General features: G+C 54.1%; 1 protein-coding gene and 1 long non-coding RNA gene across 2 annotated transcripts in view; one reads left to right on the forward strand and one right to left on the reverse strand.

Moving 5' to 3' along the window:
- The first annotated feature begins 397 nt into the window (after positions 1-397).
- Positions 398-20,919, forward strand: part of LOC309613110 — a 34,016-nt gene continuing 13,494 nt past the window's right edge. The window contains exon 1 of the long non-coding RNA XR_014235531.1: positions 398-7,562. This is a non-coding gene — a long non-coding RNA (uncharacterized lncRNA). The remainder of the gene's footprint in view (positions 7,563-20,919) is intronic.
- Positions 9,477-20,919, reverse strand: part of LMF1 (lipase maturation factor 1) — an 81,818-nt gene continuing 70,375 nt past the window's right edge. The window contains exons 7-11 of the mRNA XM_082359594.1: positions 11,659-11,842; positions 11,219-11,372; positions 10,884-11,067; positions 10,087-10,199; positions 9,477-9,696 (exon numbers count right to left, since the gene is read on the reverse strand). Coding sequence (XP_082215720.1) covers positions 9,522-9,696; positions 10,087-10,199; positions 10,884-11,067; positions 11,219-11,372; positions 11,659-11,842 — 810 coding nt within the window. The 3' untranslated portion in view covers positions 9,477-9,521. The remainder of the gene's footprint in view (positions 9,697-10,086; positions 10,200-10,883; positions 11,068-11,218; positions 11,373-11,658; positions 11,843-20,919) is intronic.

The raw sequence follows: 20,919 nt of genomic DNA on the forward strand, positions 1-20,919 counted from the left end.
AGAATTGAAGAGAGTTAGCCTTGTTCTGAATTAGATTTTGGTTTAAGGGAATGTTGTGGCTAGTTAGATCTTCAATCTAGACTAAAACTTTCTCCATATCAGCAATAAGGCTGTTTCACTTTATCATTCATGTGTTCACTGGAGTGGCACTTTTAATTTTCTTCAAGAACTTTTCCTTTGCATTCACAACTTGGCTGTTTGGTGCAAGAGGGCTAGCTTTTGGATTACCTTGACTTTTGACATGCCTTTCTCACTAAATTTAATCATCTTCAGCTTTTGATTTAAAGTGAGAGACATGCAACTCTTCCTTTCACTTGAACACTTAGAGGCCACTGTAGGGTTATTAATTGGCTTAATTTCAATCTTACTGTGTCTCAGGGAACAGGGAGGCCTGAGGAGAGGGAGACAGATGGGGGGAACAGCTGGTTGGTAGAGCAGTCAGAACACACACATTTATCCATTCAGTTCATGATCTTACATGGGTACAGTTCATGGTGCCCAAAACAATTACAATAGTGACATCAAAGATCACTGATCACATAGCACCATCACAAATGCAATATTTCAAACATTTTCATTATTTTTAAGAGAATTACTAAAATGTGACACAGAGACCTGAAGTTAGAAAATGCTGTTGAAAAATGGCGCCCACAGACTCGATGCGGGGTTGCTTCAATTTGTAAAAAACACTGATTTCTGTGAAGTGCAATAAAATGAGGTCTGCCTGTATTAGAACTAACAAGAAACTTCAGCTTGTTGTGAGCAATGGGCCAGAGACAGTCAAGGCAGTTTTGAGAAGTTGGGGCTGAGACCGTGAGGTACCGGGATCGATGATAAAGCTGTAACAGGTGGACCATGCAGAACACCTAGACAGGTATGACCCCTAGAACAGTGAACCACACTGCCCAGAGGCAGGGTCAGCTGCTCTCCACCCGGTCAGGTCAGTCCTGGTGGATGAGGTGGTCGCACACCTGTGGGGAGAGGGGTCAGGACCCCCAGCTATGTCCCAAGGCCTTGCTAAGAAGCTGATCTGGGTGAGGGTGGGGCAGGCGGCCTCAGCAGAAAGCCCTCCAGACGTAGGTTTAAGAATCACCAACATCACATAGCCACGGCTGCCCTTTCAATTGCTCAGGTTTTCCTCGTCTAATTGGTAGTTCCATGTGTGACTGTCTTTCCAAGACCATCAGTTAAAAGAGTGCCCATGTGTCACATGCTGGCTGTGGAAGCCCACCTTCCATCCCACTGGCTAATCACAGCCTCATGTTTTGGCCTTAAGTGAATCCAGCCCTATGCGCTTAGCAAAAAAGGGATGAAGCACTTTATCTGTCTCACCGCCCCGCCCCCGCCCCCGACTGTTCTCACTAGATCTTGGCAGTGTGAGGTCTCCCAGCCCCCTGGGGCAGGGTCTCAGGACACTCAGAAGGCTTATTTTTAAAAATTGAGAAGAAATTGACATTAACCATTTTACAGTAAACAGTCAGTAGCATTTAATATATCAGTGTTGTGCAATTATCACCTCTATCTAGTTCCAAAATATTTTATCATCTGAAAAGGAAACCCTGTACCATTAGCAGTCACTCCCCATTCTCCCCTCCCCCCAGCCTCTGGCAACCACTAGTCAGCTATTTTTATAGATTTACCTGTTTTAGATATTTCTATAAATGGAATCATATTACAGGTGACCTTTTGTGTCTGGCTTATTTTACTGGGCATACTGTTTTCAAGATTTATCCACACTGTAGTGTGTGCTGATACTTTATTCCTTTTTGTGGCTGAATAGTATCCCCTTGTATGCTTTGTTTATCCATTCACCTGTTGGTGGACATTTGTGTTGTTTCCACCTTTTGGCTATTGTGAATAATGATGCTGTGAACATTGGCATACAAGTATCTGTTTGAGTCCCTGATTTCAGTTCTTTTGGATATATACCTAGAAGTAGAATTGCTGGTTCATATGGTAATTGACCCAATGTTTAACTTTTTGAGGAACTGCTAGACTTTTCCATAGCAGCTGCACCATTTTGTTACCAATTGCAATGTATGAAGTTTCCAATTTTTCTACATCCTTGCCAACACTTGTTTTTTTCCATTAAAAGAAATTATAGCCATCCTCATGGGTGTGAAGTGGTATCTCATTGTGTGCATTTTCATGTGCATTTCTATGATTAAGGATTTTGAGCATCTTTTCATGTGCTTGTTGGCCATTTGTATGTCTTCCTTGGAGAAATGTCCATTCAAATAATTTTGAATTGGGATGTTTGTCTTTTTGTTGCTTAGTTGTAAGAGTTATTTATATATTCTGGATACTAGAATCTTATGAGATACATGACTTGCAAATATTTTCTCTCATTCTGTGTGTCATCTTTTCACTCTATGGCATCTTTGTTTTTATTTTTTTAAATTGAAGTATAGTTGATTTACAATGCTGTGTTTCTGCTGTACAGCAAAGTGATTCATTTATACATATATATGTTCTTTTTTTATATTCTTTTCCATTATGGTTTATCTCAGGATATTGAAAATAGTTCCCTGTGCTATACAGTAGGACTTTATTGTTTATCCATTCTATATGTAATAGTTTGCATCTGCTAACCCCAAACTTGATAGTGTCTTTTATTTATTTATTTTTAAAACATCTTTATTGGAGTATAATTGCTTTACAATGGTGTGTTAGTTTCTGCTTTATAACAAAGTGAATCAGCTATACATATACATATATCCCCAGATCTCTTCCCTCTTGCGTCTCCTTCCCTCCCACCCTCCGTATCCCACCCCTCTAGGTGGTCACAAAGCACCGAGCTGATCTCCCTGTGCTATGAGGCTGCTTCCCACTAGCTATCTATTTTACATTTGGTAGTATATATGTCCATGCCACTCTCTTTGTCCCAGCTTACCCTTCCCCCTCCCTGTGTCCTCAAGTCCATTCTCTAGTAGGTCTGTGTCTTTATTACCGTCCTGCCCCTAGGTTCTTCATAACTTTTTTTTTTTTTAAGATTCCATATATATGTGGTAGCATAAGGTATTTGTTTTTCTCTTTCTGACTTACTTCACTCTGTATGACAGACTCTAGGTCCATCCACCTCACTACAAAAGCTCAATTTTGTTTCTTTTTATGGCTAATATTCCATTGTATATATGTACCACATCTTGATAGTGTCTTTAGATGCATAAAAGTTTTAAATTTGATGAAGTCCAATTTATCTTGGGTTATTGTTGCTCTTGCTTTTGGCATCATACCTCAGAATCCACTGCCAAATCCAAGGTCATGAAGAGTAACCATGTTTTCTTTCAAGAGTTGTAATAATGTTAGCTCTTACATTTAGGTATTTCATCCATTTTGAGTTAATTTTTGAATATGGTGTGAGGTAAGGGCCCAAGCTCACTCTTTAGCATGTAGATCCATTTTTCCCAGCATCAGTTGAAAAGACTATCCTTTTTCCATTGAATGGTCTTGGCACCCTTGTCAAAGGCCATTTGGCCATACACGCAAGGGTTTCTCTCTAGGCTCAGCATTCTATTCTGTTGGTCTGTGTGTCTATCCTTGTGCCATGACCAGTTTTGATTACTTTGTACTATTTTAAAATCAGAAGTGTGAGTCCGTCAGCTTTATTCTTCTTTTTCAAGAGTATTTTCATTATTTAGGGCCTCTTACAATTCCATATGGATTTGAGGATTGGTCTTTATATTTTTATTAAAAAGGCCATTGGAATTTTGACAGAGATTTCATCAACTCTGTAGATACTTTGTTAGTATTGTCATCTTAACAATATTAAGTCATCAAATCCATGGATATGGATGCCTTCCACTGTATTTTTGTTTTCCTTGATTTCTTTCAGCAATGTTTTGTACTTTTCAGTGTACAAGTCATTTACCTCCTCGGTTAAATTTATTCTTGGCTATTTTATTCTTTTGGATGCTATTATAAGTGGTATTGTTTCCTTAGTTTCTTTTTCAGACTGTTCATTGCAGGTATAGAAATACATCTGATTTTTGTGTGTTGATCTTATACCCTGCAACTTTGCTGAATTAGTTTATTAGCTCCCGTAATATTTTTGTGGATTGCTGGAATTTTCTATATATAGGATTACATCATCTGTTAATATAGTTTTACTTCTTCCTCTCCAATTCAAAGCCTTTTAATTATTTTTCTTGACTAATTGCTCTGGCTAGACCTCCAGTACAGTGTTGAACAGCAGTGGTGAAAAGGGGCATCCTTGTCTTGGTCTTGACCATAGAGGGAAAGTTTTCAGTCTTTCACCATTGAGTATGATATTAGCTGTGGAGTTTTCATACATGCCTTTTATTACATTGAGGAAGTTCCCTTCTATTCCTAGTTTTCTGAGTGGTTTTTATCGTGAGAGTGCGTTGGATTTTTTTCACACATGATTTTTCTGCATCGAGATGATCATGTTTTTCTTTCTGCCCCTGTATTCTGTTAATGTGGTGTATTGCATTGATTTTCTTATGTTGAACCACTCTGGCATTCCTAGGATAAATACCACTTGGTCATGGCATATAATCCTCTTAATATGCTGATAGATTTGTTTTGCTAGTATTTTGTTGAGCACTTTTGTATCTCTATTCATGAAGGATACTGGTGTCTTTGTCTGGCCTTGTAACCGGGGTAATACTGGCCTCCACAGGATGAATTAGGAAGTGTTCCCTCCTCTTTTAAAATTTATTAATTAAATTTTGGCTGTGTTGGGTCTTCGTTGCTGTGCATGGGCTTTCTCTAGTTGCGGTGAGCGGGGTCTGCTCTTTGTTGCAGTGCACAGGCTTCTCATTGCAGTGGCTTCTTTTGTTGCGGAGCACAGGCTTCAGTAGTTGTGGCTTCTGGGCTCTGGAGCGCAGGCTCAGTAGTTGTGGCGCATAGGCTTAGTTGCTCTGAGGCATGGGGATCTTCCTGGACCAGGGCTCAAACCTGTGTCCCCTGCATTGGCAGGTGGATTCTTAACTACTGCACCACCAGGGAAGTCCTACCTCCTTTTCTAATTCTTTGGAAAAAGTTTTGGAAGGATTGGTGTTAATTTTTCTTTAATTCTTGGGAGAATTCAGTAACAAAGCCATCTGATGCAGTACTTTTCTCTGCTGGAGGTTTTGATTACTGATTCAATCTCCTTACTTGCTATGGATCTCTTCAAATTTCCTACTTCTTCCTGAGTCACTTCTAGCATTTTGTGTGTCTTTAGGAATTTGTCCACTGTCTAGGTTACCTGATTTGTTGGCTACAATTGTTCATACTATTCTCTTGTAAATCCTTTTTATGTCTGTAATGTTGGTAGTAATGTCCCCACTTTTTTGATTTTAGTTATTTGTATCTTCTTTTTGTCAGTCAAGCTACAGTTCTGTCAATTTTGCTGATTACTTTAGGAGCTTTAAAGGTCAGTTTGCTGACACGTGTGTTCCACCTTACCCAGTGGCTTTGGAACTGAATCCCTGGGGACAAAGGTCCATGGTATCCTCAGGCTGTGGGATACAGGGCAGGGATGGATCCAGGGGACAGGTTGTCATGATGCTAACTGAACTAGGGAACCCCTCAGCAGAGGAATGCAAGTAGCTGTCTCAAAATTGGAGGTATCGTTTCCACCAGAATTTGTTCACTTCTGAAAGGGGCGTTGATCCAGGGTGCTGGAGGCATGGGGGGGTGAGGGGTGCTGGGAGTGGCAAACATGGTGATAAAATTCAAGGTAAAAGACTGCCTCCCAAATCCATTCATTTGAACATTTAAATCCCCACCTCTATTATTTGATGTGTTAATAGGACACCACAGTCTCTAGAATTCACAAAGCCCACAGTGGTCAACAGAGCCTGCGGGTGCAGCCACTTGTGTGTGTTGGGGGTCCTTAGCTGTGTTTCCTAGAAATCAGAAGGAGGGATAGAAAGAAATAAAGTCTGCAACTCGAGGAGATGACAGAAGGCAAACCTGAAAAAGGTGCAAGGAAATAACAAAGTATGTATGTGAAACAGAAAGTGGAAGAGGACAGTTGACTGAAGAAGCCAAAGCTGGAGCTGTGAGAAGACTGACGAGGAGACAAGAGAGAAGCCCTGGATGAACATCAGGAGGGAGAAGGGCCTCACTCCACGGTGGGGCCCAGAGGTTGTGGGGGACGCTGGGGACAATGGAGGAACGCAGCGAAGCACTCCACGACAGCTCAGGTTTTCTGTGTCTTCACGGGCCCGTTCTAATAACTGGTAACACGCTTGAACTCAACACGCATTGATGTGGAGATCTTCCCGCTCCCACAAAGCCACCAGGCTGGGAGTTTGCTGACCCTGTCCCTCCAGAGCTGGTGGCCTAAGAGCGCAAAGCATCAGGCCATGCCCGTGCAGATGCAGAAGCCTAGGGAGAGGAGGGCTTGTGAACCCTGCCCAGGGACGCCCCATGGGAGGGCTCTGATCTGAACTAGGCTGCAAAGAGGGTGGGCTTGGCCTCAGCAGGCACCCAAGATGCACTGATCACCTCTGAGTGAAAACCTCTTGGTGAAGGGGAAGATGCCCAGACCCCCTCTGACAGAGGGAGGCTGGTACACACCCTCCTCGTGGGGACGGGACCTGCGCCCAAGCCCCTCGCCCTGTCCTGGAGCAAGAGGGAGACGGTGGGTCCTCCCTGAGACAGGCCCCTGGCTGAGCCTACAGCTTTGGATGGGCCGACAGCCAGGCTCAGTGGATCACCTGAGCTCAGCCACTGCCCTGTGACTGGAGTCCTGAGTCCCACGTCCCATCCTGGAGCAAGAGGGCTGAGCACAGGGCCCTCCAGTTGGAGAGCTGGTGGGGGTGGGGGGCTGGGCACACTCTGCAGCCTATGGGGTCCCGGCTGGGCCTGGGCGTTGCTGCCGTCACCAGACAGACCCCATTCAGACGTGTGACAGCCATGGGGGCAGAGTGCTCTGCAGGGGAGACACCCTCAGACTGGGTGGGGGTCTCAGCGAGGGCCAGCTTGTCAGGCAGTGGTTTCCAGGGGGCGTCAGCTCAAGAGAGCAGGTGGGAAGAACAGATCTGAAATTCCCAGTCCCTCGGGAAGTCAGGGTGCCCCAGTCATGCCCTGCTCACCCCTCTCCAGGGCAGCCCCTCCCGCGAGCAGGCTGCTCCTCCTGTGGTCTGAGAAGACTCCTGCTGCCCCTTCCCCAGGAGCCTCAGGCTGACTCCTAGTTTTAGAAGGTGAACGTAGAACCCTGGCACAGCGGCCTGAGCCTGACAGAAATTCAGTTTCCAACATGCATCTGAGCCTCTTGTTGAGTAAGGCGGACCCTCACCTGCAAGCACCCCCTGCTGCCAGGTGGACGATTCATGGGGACACAGCTGCCGGGAGGGGTGAGCCAAGGCCCAACCTTGTGTCCCTGCCCTGCACTCGCCGCCCCACCCCCGCCCCCGAAACAGCTGACTGTCCTGAAGCTAGACTGAGGCAGCATCAGGTGGAGCAGACGTAAGTGTTTGGGCCTTTCTCTTTCATCAGGTCAACAGTGTATCCAGCACTGGGGGGCCAGGATGAGCCCCCCGCCAGCCCGTGTGTGACCAGGAGCAGCCTGGAGTCCAGCAGAGGCAGAAGAGGGGGCCCTGAGAGAGGTGAGCACCATGAGCTACCAGTGCAAAGGCCCTGGGGCCCAACAAGGCTGGTGGGCATGCGGGATGGAGAGGATGCAGGGGAGTGGGCGGAGGTGATAGGCAGGGACCCCAGGTTCACGCTTAGTGAGGTGGGGGCCCTGGGAGGGCTCTGAGTGGAGGAGAGGTGCAGTCTGGCTGTCCTTGATGGGAGGGTGTGGTCTCAGGACAGGCTCTGAAGGTGGGGCTGGCACCCTTTCTGGCAGATGGGTGGGCCCTGGGGGACCAGAGCCTCTGGAGGGGTGTGCAGGTCTGGCGGAGTCCTTGGTTTGTTAGAGGGCCATGTGCCCACCCTGACCAGGGATCACCTGGGATATCCCCCGTGACATCCCCCGGGGTGAGAGGATGCTGCCCTGTCCCAGGAGGGGTGGGGCCACTTAGTTCCTGGTCCCCCCTTCGCCCCCCCTGGATGGGCTCAGGGCCTCCTGTGTCACTCCTGCCACCGGCTCCAGCCCCGGCCCTGCCCAGCCCACAGGTCTAAGCACAGCCTCCTATGCATGTCTGGGGGGCTGTCCCAGGAGCCTTGGGGGGCACAGCTGGACCAAGGCTCAGAGAGGAGCCCACACCAAGGAGTGCTGGGGGCCTCCCCTGCCTGAGCCCTGGGTGGCAGCGAGCCCAGAGTGTGGTGGGAAGGGCTGGCGGGGCAGGGACCCACCATGGCTCCTGGCAGGGAGGCCACCTGTGGTTCTGGGGCTGCAGGGCCACCCCGAGCCAAGACACAGCATCTCCTCAGGCCCCCTACCCACCCTGGGCCCCCCAGGGGCACCCCTGGTGCTCCTACCCATTGGCAGGGTCCCAAGGACAGCCCCCCGGTAAGGGCTGCCCATTCCGGCAGGCTGGTGGTAGTTTTACGCGGCTGCCGCAGGCAGACTTGCTGGCTCCAGGCTCCTTGTCTGAGGCCCTGTCTGTCCTGCGACAGACACAGGGCGCCTGTTTGCCTGCGAGCAGGAACACAGTCTCTCTTGTTGGCACCTGGGCTGGCCGGGCCCCCAGGCAGGCGGGGGGGGTGGGGGTGCTCCACACAGATCCACACTTGTGCCCACCTCAGCCTGGCCTCCTAGCCTGAACCACCTCGTTCCCGCCGGGACCCTCCACAGCGCGGCAGGCGCCCCGGATGGTGGGGGGCAGGTGGGTGTCCACTCACCGCTGACATCAGGCCGTAGAGGTTCTGGGCCACAGCCCAGTAGGGTTGCCAAGCAACACACCATTAATCCAGTTCAACCTACAGTGACTGGGCCTCAGAATCGCTGCCCTGGGGACCCCGGCGCCCAGGCTGGGGCTGACTGCTCTGCTGTCCCGTCCTCCCACCCTAGGTCAGGGAGCAGGAGGCTCCAGGTGTGAGACTGGGCAACGTGGTCACAAAGGAGGGGAGGAGGCGCCTCACTCAGGACTGGGGGGGGGTGGCCCACCCAAGGAGGACAGAGGCCCTCTGTCCACATCTTCGGGTGCTGGTCACTGTGGAGAAGAGCACGTGTGGGCGCACATGGGTTCTGAGAGGGAGCCCTGACTACTTCCTCGCACAGGACCCTCCTGGACATGGTGGGGACCCGCTTGGGGGAGCAGAGAGGAGAGGCAGGCTTTCCTCTTGGCTGCACAGGCAGGTGGTCCTGGGATAGACCAGAGCTGGGTGCAACATCGGGATGCTGGTGTCTGGGGGGTGGGCCTGGTGACAAGGGGCGTGATCTGGGTGGAGCAGGGCTGGGGGCTTTCTGGGGATTCCTCTGACGAACCCAGAGCCAAGAGACTTGGGAACCATGGGGACTGACTGTGGGGAGACAGGAAAGCACAGACAACCACCCAGGACCCTGGCAGCCCCTCCTCTCTGGGTTGGCTTCCCTGGATGTCCTTGTGGAGACCCCACCCAGAGCAGCCAGCCCGCAGTCTTCCCACTTTATTTCTTGGGGCACAAGCCCTGGGCCACCTCTATTCGGGTTTGGGGTACGGCCACTCCCGTGACCTGAAGTAGCCCTTCAGGTCCTGGAAGCTGAGCGGGGGGAAGTAGGGGCCGAGCCTCTTCCGGATCCACCACTTGCCCTCAGCAGCGTGCGTGCCCCCGGGGCGGCTGAACTTGTACCTGTAGTGCTCTCCCCGGACCCACCTGCAGAGCGAGGGCAGCACAGTCAGCCTCCGCCCCCAAGACAGCCCTGGAGTCCTCAGAGGGAGAGGCCACCCAGGGGAAGCCAGAGAGCCCCAAGGAGTCCCCGGCACAACCAGGCCCCTGACCAGATGATGGCGGGGTGGGCGGGGCTCTGGAGCCGGGAGGACTGAGCGCTCAGAGCCAATCGGGCTGAGCCCTGCATCCTTTCACCAGGTGAGTGGTACCTGAGGTTCGCAGACCGTTGTGTCTGGGCATGTTTCCAGGAGGTGGGCCCAGCCCCCAGAGCAGACCCCTGCATTTGGGGAGAAGCCCTGAAAGGCAGCTGAGGCTGCAGTTGGCAGGGGTGGGGTGGGGTGGGGTGTGTGTTCCTTTCTGGGAGGGGAATCTTACCTGGGGGGTGCCCTGCCTGCGAAGGGGTTAAGGGCCAGCAGGGATAGGGCCTGGGCGTCGTTGGCCAGGAGCTTGCCCGCCAGGTGGATGATCCACTCGTTGTGCTCGTAGGTCTGGGGGTGAGAAGCGGACAGGGCGCAGATAGCTAGGTGCCTGCACCGCCACCGGGCCCTTGGAGAGCCCCGTGGATGTGTGCTTTCCACCCCCTCCCTCGTGACGGTCACCCGGCCTTCAGGCTGTTGTCCTGGGGGCATCTGACTCCAGTGTGGCTGGTGGCCAGCCTCTCTTGGGCGGGGGCTGCCCTGGGGGCCTATGCTGCAGTTCTTTTGTTTGGGACCACCTCCTTCCTGTTCTTGCAGGGCCCCCGGTCCTCCTTGCTCTCCTGGGCGCCGTCGCCACTGCTGTCTGCGGGGATCTGGATGGAGTGGGGCTGGGCCTGGCTATCCCAGTTCACCTGTCAGCTTTGTCACCTGCCGGGCCAGGGATTTTGGGCAAGTGACCGAGCCCCCCGGAGGCTATCTTCCTGGGCAAGGTGCGATGGCGACAGTGCTGCAGCCTCGCTCTGGCCTGAGCAAAGATTCTGTGGACACTGGCTGCCCCAGCGTTGGCCACGCATGCCTCGGCCCCTCTGGTGGAAGCGCTCTGAGAAGCTGGCTGTGAGGCCCAGCCCTGGGCACCCACAGATCCTTGTGCAAGGGCCGTGCTGGGAGCCTGGGAAGGTTCCCCACGGGCTGTGCCCCAGCACAGGATTCCCGGGCCTTGCCGTGTCAGCGGGGCCTCCCCACCGAGGGCCTCACCTGGAAGGCGGCGAACCACATAAGCCAGTCCAGGCGGTGGTGGTACGGGGAGATGAGGCATGGCCGCCGCCTCAGGTCACCGGGCTTGCACTTGAACTCGTAGTCCTCCCACTTGGCGTCTGGCGCGCTGGCATTGGGGCTGGCGGTGCCCTGCAGGATGACCTCTGTGCGCTCCTTGGTGATGCTGGGCATGGGGGAGACCAGTCAGGGCTGCACCTCCCCACCCTGACCCCACCCCCCAACCTGAGCAGACCAGGACGAGGCTGGGGGGCTGCAGGTCGGGGCTGGCCTCACCTGCATGTCTCCCCCCTGGGGCCATGGTGGCCCTGAGGTACCTGCCGAAGGCCCCATATGTGTTGACGATCCGGAGAGGGTTGAAGGAGCTGTTCATGACCTGCCGGGGGCTCAGCAAGTTGAGGACCACGGGGACGCTGAGCCAGGCGACCAGGACGCCCAGCGCCAGGTTGACTGTGTGCCGTGCCACGCTGCCTGCCGGGAGGGGGGATAGTGGGTGGGCTCCTGCCCCCAGGCCTGGCCTCTGTTCGGCCCCTTGGGCCCACAGAAGCTCCCTCTTAGGCCCCCCAGCTGAGGTCACCGGGCCTCCCTTCCTGAGGACCAGGACACACCGTCCATACCAAGCAGACAAGAGTGACCCTGACCAGGCATGGAGATGCTGCCTTGTCTCCCAGGCCACTGGTGTGGGCACAGGGCTGGGTGCCATCAATTCGAGACCACCCATGCTGCCCGGCCACATCCGCCTTCAGGTGTCACCCACCTCGTGTCCGTGGGGCCCTGGCCCCTCGAGCTTCCTCTTCCTGCATCCTCAGGACTTGGTCCTTGAGGCAGCCGGGCCCCGAGGGAAACAGGAAGCCCAGAGTGGCGTCATCGAAGCAGGCGAGGCTGGGCACGATGGTCAGCCAGTTCAGGAAGCTCAGATTCCCGCTGATGATGAGGACCATCTGGGGGTGGAGAGAGAGATCCCTCCAGCCACCGCATTTCACGTGCTCCACAGTGATGCATGGAGTCCACACCAGAGCCATGGGGGCTGGGGGTCCTGTCCTTCCCAGCAGCCTGTGCTGACCCCCAGGTGCCCGGAAGGCCGTGGCCCAGGCCCCACGCCCCCCCCCAGGCCACTTGCCCGGCCTCCCTCAGACCAACCCCGCAATGTCTACATCCTAAATGATCTCAGAGGCAGACGCTACCCAGTGCCTCTGGTGAGGACCCCACCTGCCGACACTGTGATTCCAGCCTCTAACCCTGCTTGGAGGCCACTGGAGTTACACAACTGGGAGGTGACAAGTTTGTGTTTGTGGCAACTGTCACAGTGACTGTTAATCAACAGGCCCCAGGTAGCCCCAGGACTCCAGCTGACTGCTCAGTGGTCCACCCAGGTGTCGGGGCCAGGACCAGCCCCACGGCATCTGTGGTGTGTGTCCCTCACAGGGGTGGGGGGCGCTTAGGACAGGCATATAAGTTGTTTTAGTGACTTGAAAATGGCACCTTCTGCCTGATTTTGACCCTGTTGTCAAGGATGCGGGCAGGAGTAGGGAGTGGGTGGTCTTCACTTGAGGGGAGGAGAAGCTGCAGGGTTCACATCCCGCCCTCCCCACCAGGCGCCAGGCTCTCCTAGAGCAAAGGTGGAACAGAGCAGCCCCGCTTGCCCCCTAGGCAGACGCCTCTGATTGTGGAGCCCCAGGGACCCCAGTGCCAGCTGCACGCAGAGCTTCCTGTGGGCTGCACAAACGCGGGTGAGGAGATTCCAGGTGACCACAGTGGGAGGGCAGGCTGGAGGTTGCGGAGGGCAAGAGGCAGAGCCGAGGGCTTCTGGGGTGCAGCCCAGGACACCCCCATGCCTTCCTGAGTTGGAAGTCCTAGCAGAACCCGGAGCCAGTCCTCCGTCAGATGTACAACTGCCAGCTGCGGCCTTTTCATTACGCAGTTTTCAAAGAGGTGAAGTTACGTTTTTAGGAAGTCCAAGTTATCAATTTAAAAAAACTTTACAATTCTGCTTTTTGTGTCCCATCTAAGAAATCTTTTCCTCCTCCAAAGATGTAAAGATCTTCTAAAAGTTTTACAGGTCTGGCTATTACGTTTAGGTCTCGGATCCATTTCAAATTAGTTTTTTATGAAAGGTGTGATGTAAGGTTCACACCAGCCGGCTCTGCTCTGGTCCAGGCTCTGCCCCTGGCTGGGGAGGCGGGGGTAAGACTTGGGAGGGAGCAGGGCCTCTGGGATGACCAGGGTGTCGGGTGCTGGGAGGTGAGAGCACACGGGTCCACGGCGGACGTGTCTACAGGGAGACAAACTGCCTCAAGCACGTGCCTCAGAAAAGGGGAAACAAGACACCAGGAGCCACAGGTCAGCAAAGCAGAAGGAAATGGGGACCAGCACCACCAGCAAATAAACCCACAATGAAAATGGTGCAGTCACCACAGTGACAAGAGAAATAAGGAGATTTTCAACTGTCCAACCAAATGGACACATTTCTGCAAAAAATAAGACCTGAACAAGCAGACAGCCCCCGAGTAGCAGAACGGCCATGTCCCTGTCCAGGTCACTCACGCGCATCTGCCGGGGCCCTGTGGGCCTCCCTGCACAGGAGCCGACGGGTCGGAGCCACGTGGGGGCATCGAGGAAGGACGTGAGACCAAAGGCCCAGGCCGGGGGCCCCCATGGCCGGACGAGACTCAGCTGGCACCCAGCTCCTCAATTTCTGATTTGTAGGTCTTGATCCTAGTGACTGGGGAGAATGTGAGGTCACAGATGCCGGCCTCAAAAGGGTCTGGAGAGAGAGGAGCTAGGCTTTCAATAGGTCAGTTTTATGGATCACGATAGGGTCTTACAGTGTGTGACGGGAGATGGTGTGGATTCACAGCTCTTCCTGGATTAATTTGGAAAACCAGTTTTCCTGGTTCTGAGCCCTAAAATAATTATTTCTTATTCTTCACTGTCTAGGATGTTAACAAACCCCTGTGCCCAAAATGCACCCGACCTGGGCTGGTGGTCTCTCCTGCAGCCCTGCCTGGCCTGTCGGGGTCCCTGGGCCTCTGGTCTCGAGCTGCTTTGGGCCAACTGGGCTTCGCCCTGGAGTTTGCTGAAAACTGCTGGCTCCTGACGGTCTGGGTTTGTGGTGCCGCCAGGCCCTCTTCCACTGCGGGGGACAGCGGGGGTCCCGTGGCCTGGGCCCAGCTCCCCCGTGGACAGCACTGGAGGGGCCCGACCTTCAATTCTCATCTCCCAGACCAGCGAGACCTCAGATGCTCCACTAGCTCCTCCACTGCGTCAGCAAGGGGCTTAAGGGGAATGGTCCCTGTGCCCCTCCTGACACCTCCTGACAAATGCGTTTTGCTTTGGGGTGGGCTGGTCAGCTGCATGGGGGTCCCCTTTTCTCCATGGCTCAGCTGTGCAGCTAAGGCCACCAGGAGTGGTGATCAAGGGTGAGAACAGGCCGCTTCCCCGAGGGCCTGCCATCCTGGTGCAGCTGTCAGGGCCACACGGGTGACAAGAGCCCTCTACTGCCTAATTCTCGGATGAGACGGCGGCCAAAGCTGGGAGAAGCACCCGGCGCATGGCAGCCTCCAGCTAGAAGACACCTCCGCACCTAGCCTGGGGGCTCCTGCCTATGTCCCATGGCCCTAGGGAAGGCATGCGGGGAACAGCCCGCCTTGTTCGCCCATCACACCGCCCCTCAGGGCTGGTCCACACTCAAACCCGGCAGGCAACTGATGGGCAGCCGTGTCCTCTGCAGCCACCAGCCCAAGCCATCAGCACTCACCTCTCCACTGACAAACTGCTGGGAGACATGGCCACCATAACGCTGCAAAGCAGGGAAGCCGGGGGCTTCCTGGGGGGCCCACCTGCCCGAGTTCACCCCAGACGGCCTACTCACCAACCTCTCCAGGTGTAGCTGGTGCAGCGTACACCCTCGCTGAGGCACAGCCTCGCTTTGTGGCCACTCGGGGCTCCCGAGGCCCCAGAGGCGTCCAGAGAAACCCAGACAAGACACTGCTAATTTGAAGGACCCCGATCAGTAAACGGCATCTATTCATGTACGCCCTCATGTGTAACACGCATAACGTTAAAACCCTAACAGGTGAAAAGCAGAATGAATGATGCTGAAGTCTGAATCAGTGATTTAGAAGATTGACTTGAGAAATTCTTCCAGAATGTGGTGCAGAAATGGGAGAACCTTTGAGGGCAACAATACAGATTCAGCAGAGTCAACGGCTACACAACTGACCTTCCCAGATGAGAATGATATAAAAATAGACTCGGCACTCTCGAGGTGGAAGGAGGCCTGCGCCTCGGGGGATGAGGGGTGCAGGACTAGTTACCGGAGCAGGACCTGGGCCCACACATGTTCTGGCCATTTCTTGTTTCCAAGGATGAGTCATAAGTAAAACAGTATAAGCATTTAGACTAAAAAATATAAAAAATGAGAAGGAAAGAAAAGTGAGGAAGGTGGCCCAAGGATGTGGGACCCTTGGAGTAGTCACCACTCACCTCCACGAACAAGAGAAGTAGGCGGGCAGCAGCGGGAACATAAAGGACAACCAGAATGGAGCCGCTGGGCCTGGCCCCAACTGAGAGCTGAGCACAAGGCCCGGTGTCACCCTAGGACCCACTGCCCTGACCAAGGACGAGGCCCAGGGACAACCTGCCGGGCGCCCATTTCCTCCTGCGTCTCCCCCTCCCAGGCATGCACTTCCTCTTGCTCCACTGAGCTGAGTTTCCCAAGACCCAACCTGCCCCCACCGCCGCCTCCTTTACCCTGGAGAAACAGGGCTACCCCTCGGGGCCCAGGTCCACGTCCGTCCTGCCTCATCGCTCAGTGGCCTCATGTTGACTTCAAGGCTAAAACTCCACCAGCGACTCCTGCTTCAGGCCAAGAGGGAGGTAGCGGTGCTGGACCCTCAAAACGACTGTCTGAGATGCAGGCCTGGGCACTGAGGGAGGGCAGGGCAGGGGGCAGAGCCTGAAGCCAGGGGAGCTTGAGGGGCTGGCTTGCCACATGCCACATGGGCGCAGCAGCCAGGAGCTGTGGGTCCTGCCTGGGTACCCGCGGCCGCTGAGCTCGCAGGGTGGGGACTCCGTGAGGACAGGGAAAGCACACGACCAAGGCTGTGCCATCGCTGAGCTCACGTGGGTCTAGAGGACCTTCCAGTCCTGCGAACCCGAGCCAGGCCGAGGCCCTGTCCTGTGGAACTAGGCTGGCCCTACAGGGAAGGCACATTCAGACCTGCCCAGGAGGCTCTGAAACTGATTTGCAAGTCAATTAGCTGCTGTCAGGAGAGAATCAACAACACCAGCGTCCAGCACCCAATCAAAAGTTAACAGACTCCAGGTTGGTAGTTACTAGCCTGCAAGGCAAGAGCAGAGACAAAACAGGCTGGGGGCAGAGTCAGAAACCAGAGACGGTCTGAAGCCAGTAGATAAGAATGTGAAAACAGCTACTGTCAAAAATTAAGGGGTTTAAAAGAAAACATAGTCATAAGTAAGAGAAATATGAAAATGCCAAAGAATAACCAGATGATAATTTGAGAGTTTAAAAGGTAATACAGGGACTTCCCTGGTGGTGCAGTGGTTAAGAATCTGCCTGCCAATGCAGGGGACACAGGTTCGATCCCCGGTCTGGGAAGATCCCACATGCCACGGAGCAACTAAGCCTGTGCGCCACAACTACTGAGCCTGCGCTCTAGAGCCCAAGAGCCACAACTACTGAAGCCTGCACACTCTAGGGCCCATATGCCACAACTACTGAGCCCACGTGCTGCAACTACTGAAGCCCGCACACCTAGAGCCCATGCTCCGCAACGAGAAGCCACTGCAATGAGAAGCCCGCGCACCGCAACGAAGACCCAACGCAGCCAAAAAAAAAAAAAAAAAAAAAAAAAAAAAGGTAATACAGTCAGTCCCCTACATATGAACCTTCAAGTTGTGAACTTTCAAAGATGCGAACATGTGTTCACATGTCCAATCACGTAAGTTAGTTCACGTGTCTGGCGTACATTGTCATGTGCGTGCATCCTCTACAAATGGTGTGCTTCTGTGTACTTTACAGTGCTGTATAGAGTACAGTATTACAGTAGCTTTATTTCAAGCCCAGGATGTCTGGAAGCAAGTGTAAAAGTGGTGATGTAGCTTGTACTGCTAAGAAGCACCAAGCGCCAAGAAAGGATGAAAAGAGACAAGAGGAAGAAAAAGTAACTGAAGAACCGAAGAGATTCACGGACGATGCAGAAAATGGCAAGGGGATTTTGTTTATTTGAGGAGGCACTGTTAGTTTTTGAGGCACAGGACCCGAATGTAGAATGGTACATGAAGGTTGCAGCAGCCGTTCAGAATGCAATCCAGTGCTACCGTGTCATCTATGATGAGAAAAAAAGAGCTACTACCCAGACATCACTTATCGTTTTTTCAAGAGGGTAGGTAGAATTGAATCCAGCCAGGAACCAGAACCTGTGCCATCAACGTAAGGCGAGAGTGAAATTGCAGCTTGCCCTCCATCTCCTATTGCTGACGATCCTTCGGCTCTACCACCTCCCACCTCCTCTCCCTCCTCCAGTCAGTAACTCTTCTTGCCTGTTCACTCGATGCCAGCCCCTGTGTGCCGGCTGTTGTACTGTACTACTGTACTTTTCAAGGTACTGTAAGATTAAAATTGTTTTATTTTTTGTTTGTTTTTTAAGTATTATTTGTGTGAAAAGTATTATAAAGCTATTACAGTACAGTATTATATAGCTGATTGTGGTAGTTGGGTACCTAGGCTAACTTTGTTGGACTTACAAATTGGACTTATGAACGTGCTCTTGAAACGGAACTTGTTCGTATGTAGGGGACTTACTGTATACAAAACAGATAATTTACTGGATAGGCTTTTGACAAAACTGACACTGTAAAGGAAAATGTCAGTGAATATGAGCTCAGAACAACAGGAACTTTGCAAAGTGAAGCACAGGGAGAAGCAAAGCTGAGCAGAGCCTGGGCAGCCCCTCAGGGCCTAGGGGACAGCACCCACTGGCCTGACAGACGTGTGATTTAAGCCCCAGGAAGGGAAGGGGGCAGACACAACATGAAGAAAATTCTCCTCATTGAAGAGAACTATAAATGCACAGGTCACAGAAGCCTAAGAAATCTCAAACAGGATAAACTCAAAGAAAGCCACACCTAAGGCACATCAAACCAAATTGTTGAAAAACTGAAAAAGGGAAAAATCGTAGAAGCAGTCAGAGGGGAAAAGTCGCAGACAGAGGAGTGGGGCTAAGGGTCCCGCAGACTCCCCAGCAGAGACGCTGCGGGCAGAGACCATGGACAGCTGAAGGGAAGACATCCACCAGCAGCCTCTGCTAAGAAATGTTAGAAAACCAAATGAAACATCCCTCAGGCAGAAGGAAAATGACCGGGATGCACACGCAGGAGGGCAGGGGGCTGGAAACTGTAAGCCCGTGGGCGATTGTTAAACACAGAAAACCAGCTGTTTAAATGAAGAGTCACACATCGTGGTTGTAGTTGTTGGAATGATGGCTGCAAAGATTTAACAGTGAGTGAGAACACGTAGTTGTGGCTGGGCACACACTCTCGTGGAGGGAAGACCCCACACATGACCAGCAGGGACCCATGGGGGTCCTTTCCTTCCCTTGTTTCTGTTCCAAACCATAGTTACTTTCCATTCAAAATGAGTGCCATCGGGGGCACTCTTGGTGCCTCTGGACCCTTGAGGGCCACACCCCAGGGGTGCAGGTGCAAGGCCTCGGCCAGCATGGCTCCCACAGTGGTGACGCTGCACAGGCTTCCCCTGGCATTGGTTTGGGACCCTGTCGTCCTGCTGGCTGTAGTCCAAGCCCTCCTGCAGGGACAGACGCCCAGGCCACCCCTGGTGGACCACAATCCCGCCTACCCACCCACAGCGAACGGGGCAGCAGACCTGATGGGGCCACTGGGGGCCGAGGAAGAGCCCCAGGGGAGGGGCCCAGCGGCTCAGCACTGTCAGGGCTGGGACCTGCGCAGTCAGCTTGGGGACCTGTGCCTTCCTGAGAGGGCAGCGTCCCCACCTCTGTAAAGGAAAATGGAAAAAGCAGCACCCCGCACCCCCCCCCCCAACCCCGCTGAGTGTGAGCACCGGAGAGAGGCCATCACCCTGTAGCCCTGGGGCCACATGAGCGAGGACACGGCAGAGCCTGAGTCAACCTTCTGAGGTCGGGCGCGATGCTGTCCACTTGGCACAGTGACCTTGGCGGGCGGGGGCTTTGAGTTCTGCTTCCTGAGGAGGCTGTGCTGGTGCGGCCTCAGCCTTTTGCCCAGTGACCCCAGTGACCTTCAGCCCTGGCTGCAGACTCAGGTGCAGGAGCAGCGTGGGGCCAGCCCCAGGGAAGATCATTTCTCCAAACAGCTACAGGAGGGCCAGGCTCACGAGCTGCCCCCACTGCGGGTCAGCGTCTAGCCAGGCTGCCCTTGGCGCTGTCCTCTAGCTCCTGGCTCGGGCTCCCCCACTTTCGAGCTGAGGATGCATCCTCCTGGCACAGCCACCTGAGCGGCCCTGACCCCCTGCATGCGGCAGGAAGAGCTCACGTTGGGATGGGGCTGAGGCCCCTGATGCCTGGTCCACACGCCATGACCTGGAATGTTCTGGCACAACAGGATTCTCAAGGCCCAGCAGTTCTATCCCGGTGAGAACTCAGGAGCCTTTGTCTGAAGGCCACCAAGTGGCTGTGGGGCCCTAATGACCTCTGAGTGATGCCCGGCTTCCCTACACCACCCTGGTCCACTGGGGCCCAAAGACACCCCTCCCCAGTCACTCCACCCTGAGACCAGCTAGGGGGCCCTGACTCAGAGACTAGGGTTCACCAGAGCAGTTTCGGAGATGGAACCCTGTTTCTAATAAAGCAGCAGGAGGCCTGAGGATTCATAATGCCGTCTTCGTGCCCTTGTCTGGCACACACTGGCTGTGACCCCACGGTGGGGGCCGGGTGGGAAGACGAGCTGGGAGGTGGGACCCCGGGCCCAGGAGACACCCCTGAAGCAAGGGGCTTGGTGTCTGGGACTCCCCTGTTGGGCTCTGGACTCCCACGGCCTACCAGAGGACATGTGTGCTTGCAGATGATGTTCTGCAGCCAGGAGCCCTGGGACAGTTATGCTGTGACCCCAGCTCCGGGTGGGTCACTCAGGGGCTGGTGGGGGCAGCTCTCTGCGCCCGAAGCCATAGTGATGTTCCCCACAGTGATGTCCCCTGGTCTGTGGCCGACGTTACAGAGATTAGAAAGAGCAGGACATGGTGGGAGGCTGGGGAGGAGTCTGGGATCTGAGACGCGTCTTTGCACTGACTAGGAGCCACTAGCCTGGTGAGTGCCCGCTCCACGCCAGGATGGGAGGTCCAGCCTGGCCCACAGCGGAAGCCGAGCACTGCCCCTCCAGCGTCTCTCCTTGGCATTAGAGTGGGGGTCTGAAGCGGGGGTGGTGCGCCTCTCCAAGTAGACAACAGGCTGCCTCTGGAGGCCTTGCAGAACCTTCCGGAACAGCTGTGCAAACTGAGCGTGGGAGGAGGTGCGTGTGTGCTCACATCCTCAACCCTCTCCCGGGGAACGAACGGAAACAAACAGAACCAGGGACCCTCGGGGTCGCGGGCGCGGAGACGGGAGCAACGTGCAAATCCAGGGGTGGCCAGCGCTGTGGCCTGCAGAGGGCCACGCGCCCCCATGAGACTGCCCTGCGCGCCCCACGCTGCCTGCGAGGCTGGACACGTGCAGCTGGGCCAGGGGGCCATTTGTCCTCTTTTCTCTGGACAGCTGAGGCCTGGCCCCTGGGGGGCATCAGACCAGGCCTCAGAGAAGAGCCACAGCCCTGGGCCATGTCCCACCTTGTCCTGGGCATGGTGTGGGTGGGGGAGAATGACGCTGGGGACACACCTGGACTGAGGCTCCCAAGGCCTTGGGGGACAGAAGGCGAGTGCATGGCCTGCCTTTGGGAATAACGTCCAGGGCCGCAGGTTGGCGGCAAGGCCATTCAAGGTCCCGTTCTGGCCCTCCCCCGCCCAGTGTCC

This window comes from Balaenoptera borealis, assembly GCF_965194805.1.
Source record: "Balaenoptera borealis genome assembly, chromosome: 16".
Lineage (NCBI taxonomy): Eukaryota > Metazoa > Chordata > Mammalia > Artiodactyla > Balaenopteridae > Balaenoptera > Balaenoptera borealis.